Source organism: Corythoichthys intestinalis, chromosome 17, assembly GCF_030265065.1.
Source record: "Corythoichthys intestinalis isolate RoL2023-P3 chromosome 17, ASM3026506v1, whole genome shotgun sequence".
NCBI lineage: Eukaryota > Metazoa > Chordata > Actinopteri > Syngnathiformes > Syngnathidae > Corythoichthys > Corythoichthys intestinalis.
Genome location: NC_080411.1, coordinates 46,630,687 through 46,646,434, shown reverse-complemented (window position 1 = coordinate 46,646,434; position 15,748 = coordinate 46,630,687). Strand labels below are relative to the sequence as shown.

Sequence of the window (15,748 nt, the reverse complement as noted above, 5' to 3'; positions counted from 1 at the left end):
GCATCACATGCCAGCTGTATTGGATATGAAGGGTTGAAATGAGTGAGAACCTCTGATGAACTCAGGGTGGTTTTCGCATTACGAAAAGCTTTGTTACACTCAGTCGTCCATTTCTATTTTACATCTTTGCACAACAGCTCATGCAATGGTTTAAGAAGTAATGCCAAATTGGGAATAAACCGTCCATAATAGTTTAATAGACCTAAAAAAGATCTAAGCTGACTCACATTTTCTGGGGCGGGTGCATCCACAATTGCCTTTGTCTTCGATGGAGCCTTGTGTAGTCCTTCGTGGTCTATCACATGGCCGAGATACTCCACCGATGGTCTCAAAAATTCACATTTTTCCTTGCGCACTCGAAGACCATACTGCCTTAGCCTATTTAAGACAGCATCCAGGTTGCGAAGATGCTCCTAGTCGTTGGCACCGGTGCAGAGAATGTCATCCAAGTAACATTGTACTCCTGGCAATCCACTCAAAATTTGATCCATAGCCCATTGAAACAGAGCAGGAGCAGATGTGATGCCAAAAGGTAGTCTGCAATATCTGAAAAGTCCCTTGTGCGTGTTAATTGTCAGCCACTCCCGTGATTCTTCATCCACGTGCATCTGCAGATAAGCTTGGTTGAGGTCAATTTTGCTGAATTTTTGACCACCGCTCAGACCTGCAAACAAATCATCAATCAATGGAAGTGGGTACTGCTCCACACAAAGCACCGGATTCAAAGTCACTTTAAAATCGCCACATGTGCGAATTCCGCCATTCTTTTTCGGAACCGGCACAATTGGTGTCACCCATTCGCTGGTGGTGACTGGTTCTAAAACACCACTTTTGACCAATGCATCCAGGTCAGCCTCGACTCACGAATAGCATACTATTACATACTATACATGTCCTAGCCTTCATAAACACAGGTTTGCTTCCTGGTTTAATGTGCAATTTCACTGTAATGTCCTTCATGCTGCCCAATTCCTCACGGAAAACCTCTTCATTCTTGTCCAGAATGACTTGTAGTTGTGAAGAACCGTCTGACAGCTGCCGAACTTCTAGCCAATTTACACGAAGTGCATTAATCCACAGTCGTCCCATGATGGAAACAAAATTCCCTTTTGTGACATACACTGGAAGTTTAGCAGTTTGATCCTTGCATTGCACAGTAATGTCAGTCATTCCTTTCATGTGCACTTTGTGTCCAGTGTACGCTTTGAACACAGTGTCTGACGGTCTTAATGGAAGGTGTCTCAAACACTGTTTATAGACTTGGTAAGACACAAGCGATGCCTGTGATCCAGTATCTATCTGCATTTTGACTGGGTGACCCTCTAACTTTGGTGTGACCCAGTAACACCCTGACTTCCCGTCCACGCTCGTTACATGCACGGTGTGCACGTCATTGTCAACTTCGGCAGTAGAGGCACTCTCTACCGCTTTGACATATTTCTTTGTTTTCTTCTTGTCATTCATTTCCTTATCTTTGTCTGTGCTTGTTTTTTTCCGACAGGCACGCTCAACATGACCCTTCTTCCCACAATGATGACAGTTCATTTCTTTGCACCAGCAGGTGGAGGAAAGGTGCCCTGTTTTACCGCACCTAAAACAGGGACCAGCAACATTGCTTTGAGTACTTGCCACTTGGTGTATTCTGCTCGTAATGTTCAGTTGTTGAGCCTCCTTTGAAGCCAATTCCATAGCCACACTTACATCAAAGGCTGTCTTTAATGTCAGTCCACTTTCTGAAAGTAACCTCTTTTGTGTTGCTTCATTTCTCAGTCCACATACCAATCGGTCTCTTAATGTGTCTTCTAAAACATCACCAAACTCACAATGTTCAGCCAGCTTCCGCAGCGCCGCTACGAACATAGAGACAGATTCCCTTGGGTGAAAAATGTCCATTAAGAGTTTCCACGATTTCCCTGTACGTTTTACTACCAGGTTTATCGGGTTGAAGCAAGTTTCTCAGTAAATTGAAAGTCTTTGGCCCAATAACGCTCAAAAACGTGGGCACCACTTTCTCTTCCGCTATTTCGCTAGCTTCCACGAAATAGCCGAACCGCTCTGTGTACGAGCTCCAGTTCCACAAGCTCATCAAAAAGACCAACAGAGCCGATAACTCCCGCCACAGCGCCTGGTTATACAGCACCTTCAAGCTCCTTTTGAAAACTCCGCTCGTCCTCCCCACGAAGTCACGACGTGGAAGCTGAGGTCGGCGCAGTCTGTCCCCTGGAGCACCGCGACCCGCAGTAAACTCCAAAAACAGCACGTCCAAGCTGACGCAAGTCCAGACGTCCTCGTCGCCACTTTTGTTATGTACTTCCCTGATCTAAGTACATGTAAGGCCGAGACTTGAATGGAACAACACTTCTTTATTCAGTGTGCTTCTCATCATATATATCAGAGACATAACAGAGATTCCTTTTTATACTGTAATACCACGCCCACAGGAAGTGCACACTATGGCAACAGCAGTGTGACATAAATATGTCACAGAAATGTTCTGTCTTTATTACTGTAGTTGTCCAGTTTACTGAAGAGCACATACCCCAAAATGGAAAATCTTGAAGGAGGTTGGCTCTTCTACAAAGCAGCTGGTATGTTAAACTTCACATTTTATTAACTGACTATTAGAATACAATCTTCAAAGCCCCGCAATACACATGGCATTTCTGTGTTTAAAAGGATTTTCCAGAGTTTAAGCACACTGAATACACTTTTGAATACACGTTGCGGCAATACTTTTAATTCACATAAAACTTGAATTTGCAGGTGGACACGGAAGGAGGAAACTAAGTGCTGTAGCCTTTGAATCCGAAGGATACACAGGCACAGTTCTTAGGAGTGCATCCGCTAGCGGGAAGTTCATGCTATATATTGCTCCTCTTCAGGAGGAGATAGATATGACCCCACTGCCAGCGGATGCACCAGAGTTTAGTCTGATGCCAAAGGCTACATGCACACAGTGCAAAAAGATACTCCCTTTACAAATGCTTGCCCTTCATGTGCAAGGAGATTGTGGAGGGACGTCTGGGACAACTGATTCAGAGGTGAGACGCTTTTCTCGTTACATTTTTTCACTTCATGCAAGGTAATGGTGAATGTTGCCGTGAGGCCTCCAGTCCAACTTTTTTTAATCTGTGACTGTCATCCCGAAGTTAATGTAAACTGTCCCAAAATCTAAACGGTGTTTTGTATTTTTCAGAGTTGTTTTCATTTCCAATTGTTATCATCTATGTCAGTTATTGGTATCGGATAAACAGAAACATCAGCATTGGGAAATAAAATGTGCTCATAATGAGGGGTGAAAGTGGCTAGAATTTCTTGCCGGAACTCCCCGACGTGAAGGTCGCCACGGAGCCATAAATTTTGTTTATTTATTTATTTCTTTTTTTTGGGGGGGGGGGGGGGTCAAACCTCCTAAAACTAATGAAATGCAAAGAAAATGTTTATTGTTTGTTTGTGCCGTTATTTCTATAACACATAAAAAAACTGAATTTCATTCAAAATTGTATTTTTTTTCAATGATTTGCAAAATAAAAGTTAACAAAAACAGCAATAACCCCAACCTCCATCTCCTAATTTTTATTTTCCCTCATTTCCTCACATACTAAATGCCAAATCTCAATTTTACCTACTTAAGAAGATAGGATGTATATTAAAACTGAAGTTAATGTCAACATTTATTTTTGCTTTTTTTTTTTTTTAATAAAGATATAAGTAACATACATTCAGAAAAATAATTACAAATGACAAAATATTATGCAGAGTGAAATGGAATATATTTTGAAGATCGCGCAACTATTGACTTTTTTTAAATCATATGGAAATGAATAAGTGGCCTAACATAAATGAACAAATCTAAGTCCAAAGTGCACATTGACAGCTAAGATGTTCTGAACCTCCCCATCGGAGCAAATAAAACTAAATATGATAAATGAGCCTCCTCAACTCTTTCCTTGCTCTTCAAGATTTGATCAATTTTCTGTTGCATTGCACTTTTTTTTTTGTCACATCAATTCAACACTTTTTTTTTTTTTGCTGTTCCAGAAAAGATGCACATTTTAACCAATCAGAGCTAACGATCTCTGCTGATCACATCAGTGTATCAGCCAATTGAACGGATAAATGAGTCCAGGCGTTTTGCTTGCTGCGTGCATTTGCACATTGATGTGACTCATCATTGTCAGGCTCAGATAACTGCAGTAGCTGGGGGAACCTCCATGCCGTCCGTAGAATAAAATAAATAATAAATATCGGTGGAAACGGATTACGCTACACAAGCACTTTATTATGCTTGTTGGTAACACCTGTTTATGTAAATCTGATGTTGGTAGATTGTTTTCTTGTTGGAGATGAAATGCATGTGTGGCAGCTTTGCATTTTTTTTTTTTACATAGCGTTTTGACAGTTGCCGTCATATTTTATTTAAAATCAAAGCACCGTTTACCGGAACAGCATTCCAGCCCTGAATCTTATACCGGAACTGCGTTCCTGACCGCTCTGGCCAACTTTCACCCCTGCTCATAATACATACAAAATAAAAGCCCATGGAAACATAAATTTAAATCATCAAAATACATGTTATGTCATAGCTGAGTTTCTGATCAACCATCAACAAAAGTCTGACTGAAAATAACCACAACTACAGTATAAAAGAACTTAGTATAAAAAGTTATTTTGCTGTTTTTATTAATCAACTCTTGGTCTGTTTTAATGGTAAATGTCTGATAACTGTCAATCGGAGGGTTATCTGGTTATCTGACACATGTTTGGTTGCGTTTACAGGAAGATGACTACCCTGAATCATCTGTTCCTGTGACTGCAGATGTGGTATGTATGGAAAAATAATATTGCGACAATATTTATTCATTTTCCATGCTGCTTTTCCTCACGAGGGTCGCGGGGGGGGGCTAGAGCCTATCCCAGCTAACAACGGGCAAAAGGCAGGGTTGCCAGCCAGTCGCAGAGCACAATAATACATACAGCCATTCACACACTCACACCCACAGACAAATTAGAATGTTCAATCAGCCTACCATGCATGTTTCTGGCATGTGGGAGGAAACCGGAGTTCCCGGAGGAAACTCCACACAGGAATGCCGAAGCCCGGGATTGAATCCTTGATCTTAAAACTGTGAGGCGGATGTGCTAACCACTTAGCTACCGAAATAATTCTACAATAATTGATATTTTTATCACTCTGGATTTTAAGTGAACTCACAGTTTATCAAATAGGCATTTACCCGATCTGCTGAGAGGTTTGCTATGAAATTGGAACTAATTCTGTCCATGTATCCTAAAATGTAGGAGAATAACAGCGAATGCCCAATATGTAGCAAACAGTTCCCAGGTGAGGAAATTGAATTCCACGCCAGTACCTGTGGAGCAAGGTATGTCAACTCAAGTCATATCTATCTATACAGTACATTTCATATGACAAGTACAGAATCAATGTGCTTAAGAGTAAAAAAAAATGTTTATAAAAAAAACACAAAACTGATGTTTTTTTTTCACATAAGATCACATTTGTCATTTTGCTGTGATTACTGTATTTAATTGTGATTGTCATTCTTTGTTGTAGTCCTGTATGGGGACATGATGCTGGACCTCATGATCTGCAAGGGCACACACAAACTACAACAGATTACATTGCATGGTATTAAAAAAAATAGAGAGATAATGAAATAAATAAATCTTTGGAATCTTTTGCCAATGCGCTGTGTATAATATATTTTATAATTAAAATTCTATTTAAAGTTGTAATACGTTTTTTTAAACAGCGTACAGAGCCCAGATGTTGGACTGGAAATGTGCAATGTTCTTAAACAACCCACACAAGACGAAATTACTGAAATCTCATGGTAAAAAGAAAAGAAATATTTAAACTTGTATTTTGTTGCCTAAATCGATTCTGTGTTATTTTTAATATGTAACAACATATTTTAACAGTGAAGAGGATGTTCTCAGATTAATTGAATCGAAAGTTGAGAGGGAGAAGACCTTCATTATTTGTGTCTCCAGGGAGAACATTTTAGAGAGAGGGCTAAATTTATGGCAGTGCCAGAAAACTGCCCGCCCAGCAAACATACTTAAAGTCACCTTCATAGGAGAAGCTGGAGTTGATACCGGGGCATTAAGGAAGGAGTTCCTGTCTGGTAAGTAGTAAGTCACAAGTTTGTAATACTTCCAAATCAACAATAAAACCCAGAGACTGAGGCTGTTTTCTGGTTTGTTTATGTCCACAGAGATGGTTGCTGGGATTGAGACACGCCTCTTTGAAGGTGGGGAGAAAGGGAAGATCCCAAAATACTCCATCTCTGACCTGGACAAAAGCTATTACAAGTTTGTTACTCTTATTCATATTCTCACCTTCACCAATGAAATTACAGAACTGTTTACTGGCGTTATAAAATGGTGGATATGGATACTATAAAGGTGTGCATAACAGTGGGCGGTTGTGGCTCAGGAGGTTGTCTTCAATCCCAAACACTTGTAGTCCATAAGTCAAATTATCTTTGGACAAGACACTGAACTCCAGTTTGCACCAGTGGCATTTCCATTTGTATATGAATGTCTGGGTTTGGTAGAGCAAGTGGCACATGTTACGTTACCATGAAAAGTGACACCTGCTCAACCAAGCGACATACATTGAGAGTTCCCCTAGAGCAGTACTTCTCAAATAGTGGGGCGCTGCCCTAGAGACTTAGAGGGACTTTGTTATTCAAGTACGCACAGGTGAATACAGGAACTAAACCTTGTTTCAGTGGTGAAAATGTTCAGCACATTGACAAGGAAGATGGATGAAAGGGATCTATGGATAGATGAAAGGCTCTTTTGATAGAATTATCCTTAGCTGAGGTATTAGCAGGTGTAAGCAGTCCCCCATCCTACTGCTTGTAGTACATTGTCGACGTACAGCTAAAAGTGGTGGTAAACTTCCATCTGCTGTCAGCTTCCAGCGTGGCAAAGTAATCAAACTCTGGAGAGGCCCTTCAAAGGGATTTTTAGCCAACAGCTCAGTTGTTACCCTCCTGTCGCCCTACGCACAAAATGTTGTACGGCCTACAACACAAAGACTTGTGTCCTACTTCCTTCTCTTGGTAACTTGGCATCTCAGGACAAGGAGCCTTGTAGAATTTGATGTGGCCATAATGTTAGAACTAATTAGGTCTTGGGGTTTATAGGTCAAGGCCACTGTGATCTCACAAGTTTGTTTTAGTATGAAGAATGTGATCTATGGGATATATTTATAAATTACTTAGAATTAGCCTAATATCCACTGTCATATTTTAATTATGTATTTTCTTTCAGCCTTCATATGGGGTAAACAGGATTACCTGTATGTCAAACTATCCCTTGTTGCTAAGGGATCATAAACACAAGGCAGTATTTTTAACAATCAACTTTCTCTAGTATAGTTTTTATATACCGTATTTTCCGCACTATAAGGCGCACCTTCAATGAATGGCCTACTTCAAAAGTTTTTTCATATATAAGGTGCACCGCATTATAAGGCGCATAGAATAGATGCTACAGTAGAGACTGTTTGGGTTACGCATCCATTAGATGGAGCTGCGTTTTGAGGTGCTGGGAGACCTGTTGCTGCTCAGTACATATTAAAATATAAGACGCACAGGATTATATGGCGCATTGTCGGCTTTTAAGAAAACGTAAGGCTTTTAGTGCACTTTATAGTGCAGAAAATAAAATAACTTAATAAAACAACTGTTTATGGTTTTGGTCTGAATGAACAGGTAGGTCAAAATGTAATGTCATAGCTTCTACTCTTTCAATCTCTTTTATCCAGAACTGCGGGTGAAATATTTGCTGTCAGCCTTGGCCAAGGTGGCCCACCTCCACGTTTCTTTCAGGACTGGTGTTACCAGTACCTGGTGACAGCGTCACTTAAGGACATTACCAAAGATAATGTCCATGATGAAGAATCATCCTCACTAATTCAAAAGGTGTGCTGAAATATCAACCATGTGTACTTTATAACAGGGTTCACTAAATCTGGACCTTGGTGCCACTTTTCCTGTCGTGTTTTCCACGTCTCTCTCCCCTAACACACCTAAATCAAATGATTATGTCATCAGCAACCTCTCCAGAAGCCTGATAATAATTCAGGTGATTCAGGTGTGTCGGAGGCGGTAGACATGGAAAACACAACAGGAAAAGTGGCACCGAGGTTCGGATTTAGTGAACCCTGCTTTATAGGGATGTCCCGATCCGATAGTGTGATTGGAAATCGGCCGATCGCGCCAATTTTCAGAGGATCGAAATCGAGTGAAATGGATCGGGTTTTTAATTAAAATTACTTAGCGTTCTGAAAGTCGTGTGAAAAATATTTTCCCTGGTAGTTATGTTTGGTAAATATGCTTTCAGATAGAAAATGCAACTGATATGAGACAATACACAGAAGACATCCTGAATTGTGGATACACAGGCCCAATCGCTCTGGAGCACAAAGACTCCATTGTCAGGAATATGGACTGCTGTTTTGTATTTGAAATGTTTCATGGAATTTTGACCAAGGTAACTTGAGCCCAGCCATGGTCTACAGATGAGAAAATAGGGTCACTGGGCCTTATTCATAAACAGTGCATACAGACAAATGTGCACTTAAACCTTGTGTTAAATCCTTTTAAGCATAAATCTAGGACTCGACAGTTTTAAATGTTTTTCTGCTGTAAAATAGGCACAAAAGTTACTGTCCAAATTTTTTTCTAGGGCCGTTTTGCTACATGCCACCATGAAGCGTACGCCAATGCTTGAGCAAATACGAGAAGGCCTTAAAGTCTATCAGCTGCTCTCCGTCATGCAAAGAAAACCTGTTGAATGTCGGAATCTTTTTGTTATTGGAGATGAGGACAAGGTAAAATAAGACGGGTACTCTTAAAACACAAACCTCTGGCATGCTACATGAATGCTTTTAAAATCGGGCTGTTTGTCTCATTAGTCTAAGCCTACATTTTAAGCACAAAGTGTTTTACACAGTAAAATGAAAATCTACATAAAACATTTACAGAATTGTAATATCAATGCTGTAAATGTTTTATGTAGATTTTCATTTTTACTGTGATATTACAGAATTGTGATATCAATGCAGCAGCACGGTGGCTGAGTGGTTAGCACGTCCGACTCAGATCACACAGGAAAGGCAATGCCCGGGATTGAACCCTTGGAGTTTGTATGTTCTCCCCGGGTTTGCTCCGAGAACTCCGGTTTCCTCCCACAAGGCAAAAACATGCATGGTAGGCTGATTGAACACTCTAAATTGTCCGTAGGTATGAGTGTGCGTGAATGGTTGTGTGTGTCCTTGTGCCCTGCGATTGGCTGCCAACCAGTTCAGGGTGTCCCCTGCCTACTGCCTGTAGTTAGCTGGGATAGGCTCCTGCTCCTCCGCGACTCACGTCTTACACTTGATGCTAGCTTTCTGTTACCTTCATAATTCAGTCACCTTGATAATGCTGCGTTCACACCTGTCACATTTTTTTAATGTGATGAGGAGGAAGCAGCCAATCAAATCCTTTTTAAAATAAAAATTCACATGACTTAATCTTCCGGACCAGAAACCTTCAACAACAAAAAAAGAGCCTACAAAAATAGTCATAATTTTCCACGGTTTTTCACTTACCTTTACAGCCCATTGATACTCAATTGGCACCCATGTAAGTCAATGCCATTAACGGCCATGTATGTTGATTCTATTGATGGCAATGTACTTCGATTCCATTGACACACATCTAAGTCAATACCATTGATGGCCATGCACCTCAAAATGACAGAAAATGACCTGATATCAACAGGAAGTTTCCCCAAATACACAGGAAGTCACCTGATAGCTCTGTATCCACCACAGCAAAGCTCCCATTGCAATTTTTACAGAAACTGCAGTTTCTAGTTTACTTGTGATCTAACAGCAAGTGGCTTTTCATGTGTCTGAAATGTGTGATATTTTCAGATTACATTCACACTTTTATATTGTTTTATAATGAAATGTGTGCTTAGCAAACATATTTCCTTTTGACCATGCTCATCTTTCTTAATTTCCAAGATGCAATCCAAACTAACCAGCCCAATGTACTTTATTGTTCCAAGGTTGATTCGAATTATATCATCTCTAGCCTGTCTCCTGTGATGAGTGAGAGTGGTTCAGTAAAACGAAGGACAGAGACACAGATACTGGACTTCTTTCAAGATTTCCTTCTCGAGCTTGAGGGTAATTAAAATCAACTCAGCTTTAAGCAATGTGAATCATCAAACTGAATATTAAAATTGTCCACCATTTTCATGCATTTGATGGTGTTCAACTAAAGATGGCGACACCAGTCAGATGGATGAAGATGATAATGGAGCACCTCTCTCAGTTCCTCGAGTGATGCAGTGGATGACTGGGCAGGCTCACAGACACCTGCTGATCTCGGAGAGGGAGAATTTCAAAATTACAGTCCTTTTCGATCACACATGTCTTGAACGCATGCCAAAGCACACAATGTGCTACCCTGTTGTGAGTGCATGTAGCACCACTATAACTTTCCCCACAGCACATCTGAAAGATCGTGAATCAGTCCAACCTTGAGATTGCAATCAGACATGGTTCCAGGTTTGATAGAGTTTAATTTTTTTTTTTTTTTTTTGGATAGTCCATTAATTCTATTTTGACCCTAATACTCTCAAACTCGAAGTAATCACCACTAGTGCAGAATGTCCGCTGGGTGTTCAGTTGTTTTCATATTTTTAATCATGGCATCAGAATTTCAAATGACAACACACTCAGAAGCCCTGAATTTTTGGGAAGTTGCTATTGCGCTCGTATGTCTGACTGTTAAAAAAAATATACAAATGTGAATTTAAAGAGGGATGCCGTTTTCCAGAGAAGAGTTGTAAATTTGACATCAGTTTTTGATGGCTAAAATTACCGGACTGTGCCATGGAGGTTTTAAATCTTAAAGTTGTCTTTTGTCATATTTGTTAATAAGATTTGTTTAAAATCTTAAAGTTGTTGTCTTTTGTTATTATCATAACTGTTGTTAATAATAGTAATTGTTTTTTTTTGTCTTATAATAAAAAATGTTCCAATTTAAATGCCCTTGTTATATTGCATATAATTGTTCATTTTTAGCCGCAGCTCGATGATTGACTTTGTAGTCAGGTCATTGGAATTGTGACAGAATGTCTTGTACATTTGTGTGAAGAGAGGGGGCGAGCTGTCAACCGATCACAACCTGGTGGTAAGTTGGCTCCGATGCACGATGATGAAATGTTTTGTGAGGATCTGCTTGAAACGCCTGGCATCATAATTACTCCCACATCCGGCAGACATTTAGTCTAAGTAGACCAGAAGTTTCCAAACTATTCCACATAAGTGCCGCGTTTGAAGGATTTGACTCCAACAAAACCACCCCCATTCACCAATCTTGTTTTTCAAGTGTCATCAGTTCATTGCAATCAGTTGCAGCTTGTTTTATCAGTTACAGTATATGGACAGCTAGCAGCCCCCAGTTCAGCAGCTTGGAGAGCTCCACTACACACAGTCCCTCTATTATTATCTTTCCGATTATTGGCAAAAAAACAAAACCAAAATGGTTTGGAATACATCATAATGTGGAAATGAGTGTTGGTACTTAATTTTAGGGTTGAAAAGTCTTAAGATCTATAAAATAACACCACTTGTAGAACAAATTTATTCATACATAATAGTAACCAGGTTTCAAATGAATACATTTTGGACATTACAGAAATATGTAAATGCTTGTAGTGGAACATATTGCATGTGTATGTACCTGAGTAACCAATCGTTAGTTGTTTTCATTGAAAGCTGAGTGGTGTCTGTCCATTTATACATGGCCTGTGGGTTTCAACATACAAAGTTTGGGTTAGTTTTTGGAATGCACTTGGAGAAGTGTTTTTAATAAAATTGAAAAAATTTGTAAAAATAGGACACTTTACTGTTCTTTTTAACATTAGGACAGAACTGATTAGCTATGTATTGTATTAAAACATGCTATAACCATGAAGCAGTAGTGCAAAAATGTGAAGTGTGACTCACTCATTACAAAACGCAGTGCACGCAGGTATGTATCGTGACCAAAGGATAAGGAGTCAGAGTTAGGATTCACTTCATGTTGAAGCAAAGCAAGATTCTCTGCAGACAGGGGGGATGGAATGTCAGGAATAACAACCCCATGGTCAAGGTCTTGAGATGCCTCCTCCTGATGATGTATGTGCTGCAGCTGCATGGCCCAACCAATAAAATTAAAACAAAGTGCTTTAGGGAAAAATATGTCATAACAATCAACTATTACATGCCCACCTCTGTGTAGTTTGGCTGGTGCACAGGTGCTTGGAGCATTCCAATATTCCACATCTGTAGAGGTGTGAGGTTTGCCTCTGTGCTGATCGGGTGGTTGTTCCAACTCTCAGTGAAATGCTGCAGATCTGACCTCAGACGAGGTATGAACACATATTTCACACAGAGGAGGTGGATCGCATTAGACAGGTCAATTAAACCATCTTCATCCAAGCTGTGTAGTACGTTGTAGTACTTGGACGTTACAGAACTCCAAACATCTCTCCATAACCGTTCTACCCTGAAAAAAGGCAGATAGGCAATGGTTAGAAAAAGAAACACCAGTGTTATCTGTTCATACAGTAAGTATGATAGTACATGTCATTTATGGTTTTAAGTTGCGCAGCCACTTTTATGCTGGTGTGTGTCCATCAGTTCACACAAGGAACTTTCAATCAGGAGCAGAAAGGATAGGAGAGAGCAAGAAAAATCTTCCACATGGTTGAATTAAGCTACAAACATGGGGCTTGTAGAAAGCAGCCATCTTGATAAGAGAGTAAAACAACATCCAGTCAGACTGACACATGAATGACAAACAAATGGATCTCAAAACTGATCAGGTATTTATTGTTTCCTGTTAGTCACATTAGTAAATTAAAACTTTACCTTCAGTTTTGTTAGATTAGCTGCTATGAAAAATTGTACTTAATGCAAAGCAGCAGAGCACCTCTTACTTCAACACTCTGAGCAGGATTATCAAAAAAACATTTCATTTGTAGATGCGAGAAGTTGATTTCATTACCTCTGGTTATGTACACTTTTGCCTGCAATAAAGCTTCCACGGCCTGTTCCTCGGACAGCAAACATGCACCTGGCAATGTCAACATTTTCCACCCCTTGATCAGCTCTCACTCTGAAAGAAAAGCAAATGCTTTCACGACCTTATACGATCTACAATTTCATGTTATATACTGTACCTTGAAGGCCATCCATTTCTCTGAACACTCTCCATGAAGAATCTGAATGCAGTTGCCGCTTTGTTGTTACTTTCTACGTCCAGATACAAAATCTATGAAAGAGGTAGGCGCATGTATGTTTTGGAGTTCTTCATGTGGACAAATATGTTTATAGAAAATTAAATATCTACCTTCCTGGAAAATCCATCTATTCCTCCAAAGATGACAATGTTATACCTTTAAAAAAAAAAAAAAAAAAAATATATATATATATATATATATATATATATATATATATATATATATATATATATATATATATATATATATATATTGATGCCTATGTAAGTTTATACCATTGACGTCCATGGACGTCCAAAATTTTTCCCATTCATTTTCAATGGGAATTTTTTTTTTTCCCCAAAATCAACAAAAAATGACTAGATATCATTAGGACGTGTCCCCCAAATGTCCCCGATTGCATTGACGCTTATGGAGGGTGCTGCCATTGACGGACATGGACGTCCAATTCTCCCAATCTTTTCTAATGGCTTTTACTTTGTTTAGTGCCATTGACTGGCATTATGGTCCATTCTATTGATAGACCTGAGTGGGGCTAAGATTTGTATCTCCACAGAGGAAAGACCAAGGTGTAATTTCTCCCGAAATTGCAGTTTCTAGTTATTACCTTGGTCTTTCCAAAGGAAAGAACAAGGTTATGTTATTCTACAACTTTATTATTATTACCTTGGTCTTTCCAAAGGAAAGAACAAGGTTATGTTATTCTACAACTTTATTATTATGCAATGGTTTCTCCGCGTTTTTTCGGCGCGCCGCTCAGCCCGAACCATACCACCGATCGGCACCGTTCAAGTATCGACACGACCGAAATTTTTGCGCGACGATGGGAATTTTTCAAACGACCCCGAAAAATTTTCCGTTCACCCGTAAACGGCGATTTTCCGATTTTTAAATTTTTTTTCAAAACGCTACTTGTCCTACAATTTTTGACCAAATCACATAATTTGGACATCAAAAATTCCGGGACGGTGGGGGCCATAAAGATTGTATACAGAATTTGGAAAAAATGTACGGTTCCCCGGATATTTGCCAAAATCTATCCCATTCATTTCTAATGGGAAAAGTTCCCATTCACTTTCAATAGGATTTCCAATGGACTTTACATTGCATTGATGCCATTGACGGCCATGCATGTCGAATCTATTCATGCCAATGTACTTGGATTCAAATGACTATATGGATGTCGATGCCATTGACGGCCATGGACGTCCAAAATTTTCCCATTCATTTTCAATGGGGAAAAACTACATTTCCCCAAATCAACAGAAAATGACCAGATATCAATAGGACTTGTCCCCCAAACGTCCCCAATTCCATTTACGCTTATGGGGGGTCCTGCCATTGACGTCCATGGACGTCCAAAATTTTTCCCATTCATTTTCAATAGGATTTTTTTTTTTTTCCCCAAATCAAAAGAAAATAACTAGATATCAGTAGGACGTGTCCCCCAAATGTCCCCGATTGCATTGCTGCTTATGGAGGGTGATGCCATTGACGTCCACGGACGTCCAAACTTCCCATTAATTTCCAATGGCATTTCTTCATGTTTGTTCATTCTATTGATGCCAATGTACTTGGATTCCATTGACGCTTATGTAAGTTGAAACCATTGACGTCCATAGACGTCCAAAATTTTTCCCATTCATTTTCAATGGGAAATTTTTTTTTTTCCCCAAATCAACAGAAAATGACTAGATATCATTAGGACGTGTCCCCCAAATGTCCCCGATTGCATTGCCGCTTATGGAGGGTGATGCCATTGACGTTCATGGACGTCCAAACTTCCCATTAAATCCCAATGGCATTTCTTCATGTTTGTTCATTCTATTGATGCCAATGTACTTGGTATCCATTGACGCTTATGTAAGTTGATACCATTGACGTCCATGGACGTCCAAAATTTTTCCCATTCATTTCCAATGGGAATTTTTTTTTTTCCCCCAAATCAACAAAAAATGACCAGATATCAATAGGACGTGTCCCCCAAACTTCCCCAATTCCATTGATGCTTATGGAGGGTGCCGCCATTGACGGCTATGGAAGTCCAAATTTCCCATTCATTTCTAATGGCATTTAATTATGTTTTTTCATTCTATTGATGCCGATGTACTTGGATTCCATTGACGCCTATGTAAGTTGATACCATTGACGTGCATGGACGTCCAAAAATTTTCCCATTCATTTTCAATGGGAATTTTTTTTTTTTCCCCAAATCAACAGAAAATGACTAGATATCATTAGGACGTGTCCCCCAAATGTCCCTGATTGCATTGCCTCTTATGGAGGGTGATGCCATTGATGTCCACGGACGTCCAAACTTCCCATTCATTTCCAATGGCATTTCTTCATGTTTGTTCATTCTATTGATGCCAATGTACTTGGATTCCATTGACGCTTATGTAAGTTGATACCATTGACGTCCATG

The 15,748-nt window shown here is 39.7% G+C and overlaps 2 protein-coding genes across 2 annotated transcripts in view; one reads left to right on the top strand and one right to left on the bottom strand.

Annotated features, from left to right (window-relative positions):
• The first annotated feature begins 2,464 nt into the window (after nucleotides 1-2,464).
• Nucleotides 2,465-7,967, top strand: LOC130905211 (uncharacterized). The gene is made up of 9 exons (XM_057818351.1): nucleotides 2,465-2,588; nucleotides 2,764-3,041; nucleotides 4,780-4,824; nucleotides 5,302-5,384; nucleotides 5,576-5,650; nucleotides 5,775-5,855; nucleotides 6,016-6,149; nucleotides 6,240-6,336; nucleotides 7,802-7,967. The coding sequence occupies exons 1-9, from the start codon at nucleotides 2,546-2,548 to the stop codon at nucleotides 7,965-7,967; spliced, it is 1,002 nt and encodes a 333-aa protein (XP_057674334.1). The 5' UTR covers nucleotides 2,465-2,545.
• Nucleotides 7,968-11,632: 3,665 nt separating this feature from the next.
• LOC130905660 (uncharacterized) overlaps nucleotides 11,633-15,748 on the bottom strand; it is a 206,399-nt gene continuing 202,283 nt past the window's right edge. Inside the window, exons 2-7 of the mRNA XM_057819248.1 lie at nucleotides 13,434-13,479; nucleotides 13,264-13,355; nucleotides 13,089-13,199; nucleotides 12,311-12,587; nucleotides 12,047-12,230; nucleotides 11,633-11,845 (exon numbers count right to left, since the gene is read on the bottom strand). Coding sequence (XP_057675231.1) covers nucleotides 11,835-11,845; nucleotides 12,047-12,230; nucleotides 12,311-12,587; nucleotides 13,089-13,199; nucleotides 13,264-13,298 — 618 coding nt within the window. The 5' untranslated portion in view covers nucleotides 13,299-13,355; nucleotides 13,434-13,479 and the 3' untranslated portion in view covers nucleotides 11,633-11,834. The remainder of the gene's footprint in view (nucleotides 11,846-12,046; nucleotides 12,231-12,310; nucleotides 12,588-13,088; nucleotides 13,200-13,263; nucleotides 13,356-13,433; nucleotides 13,480-15,748) is intronic.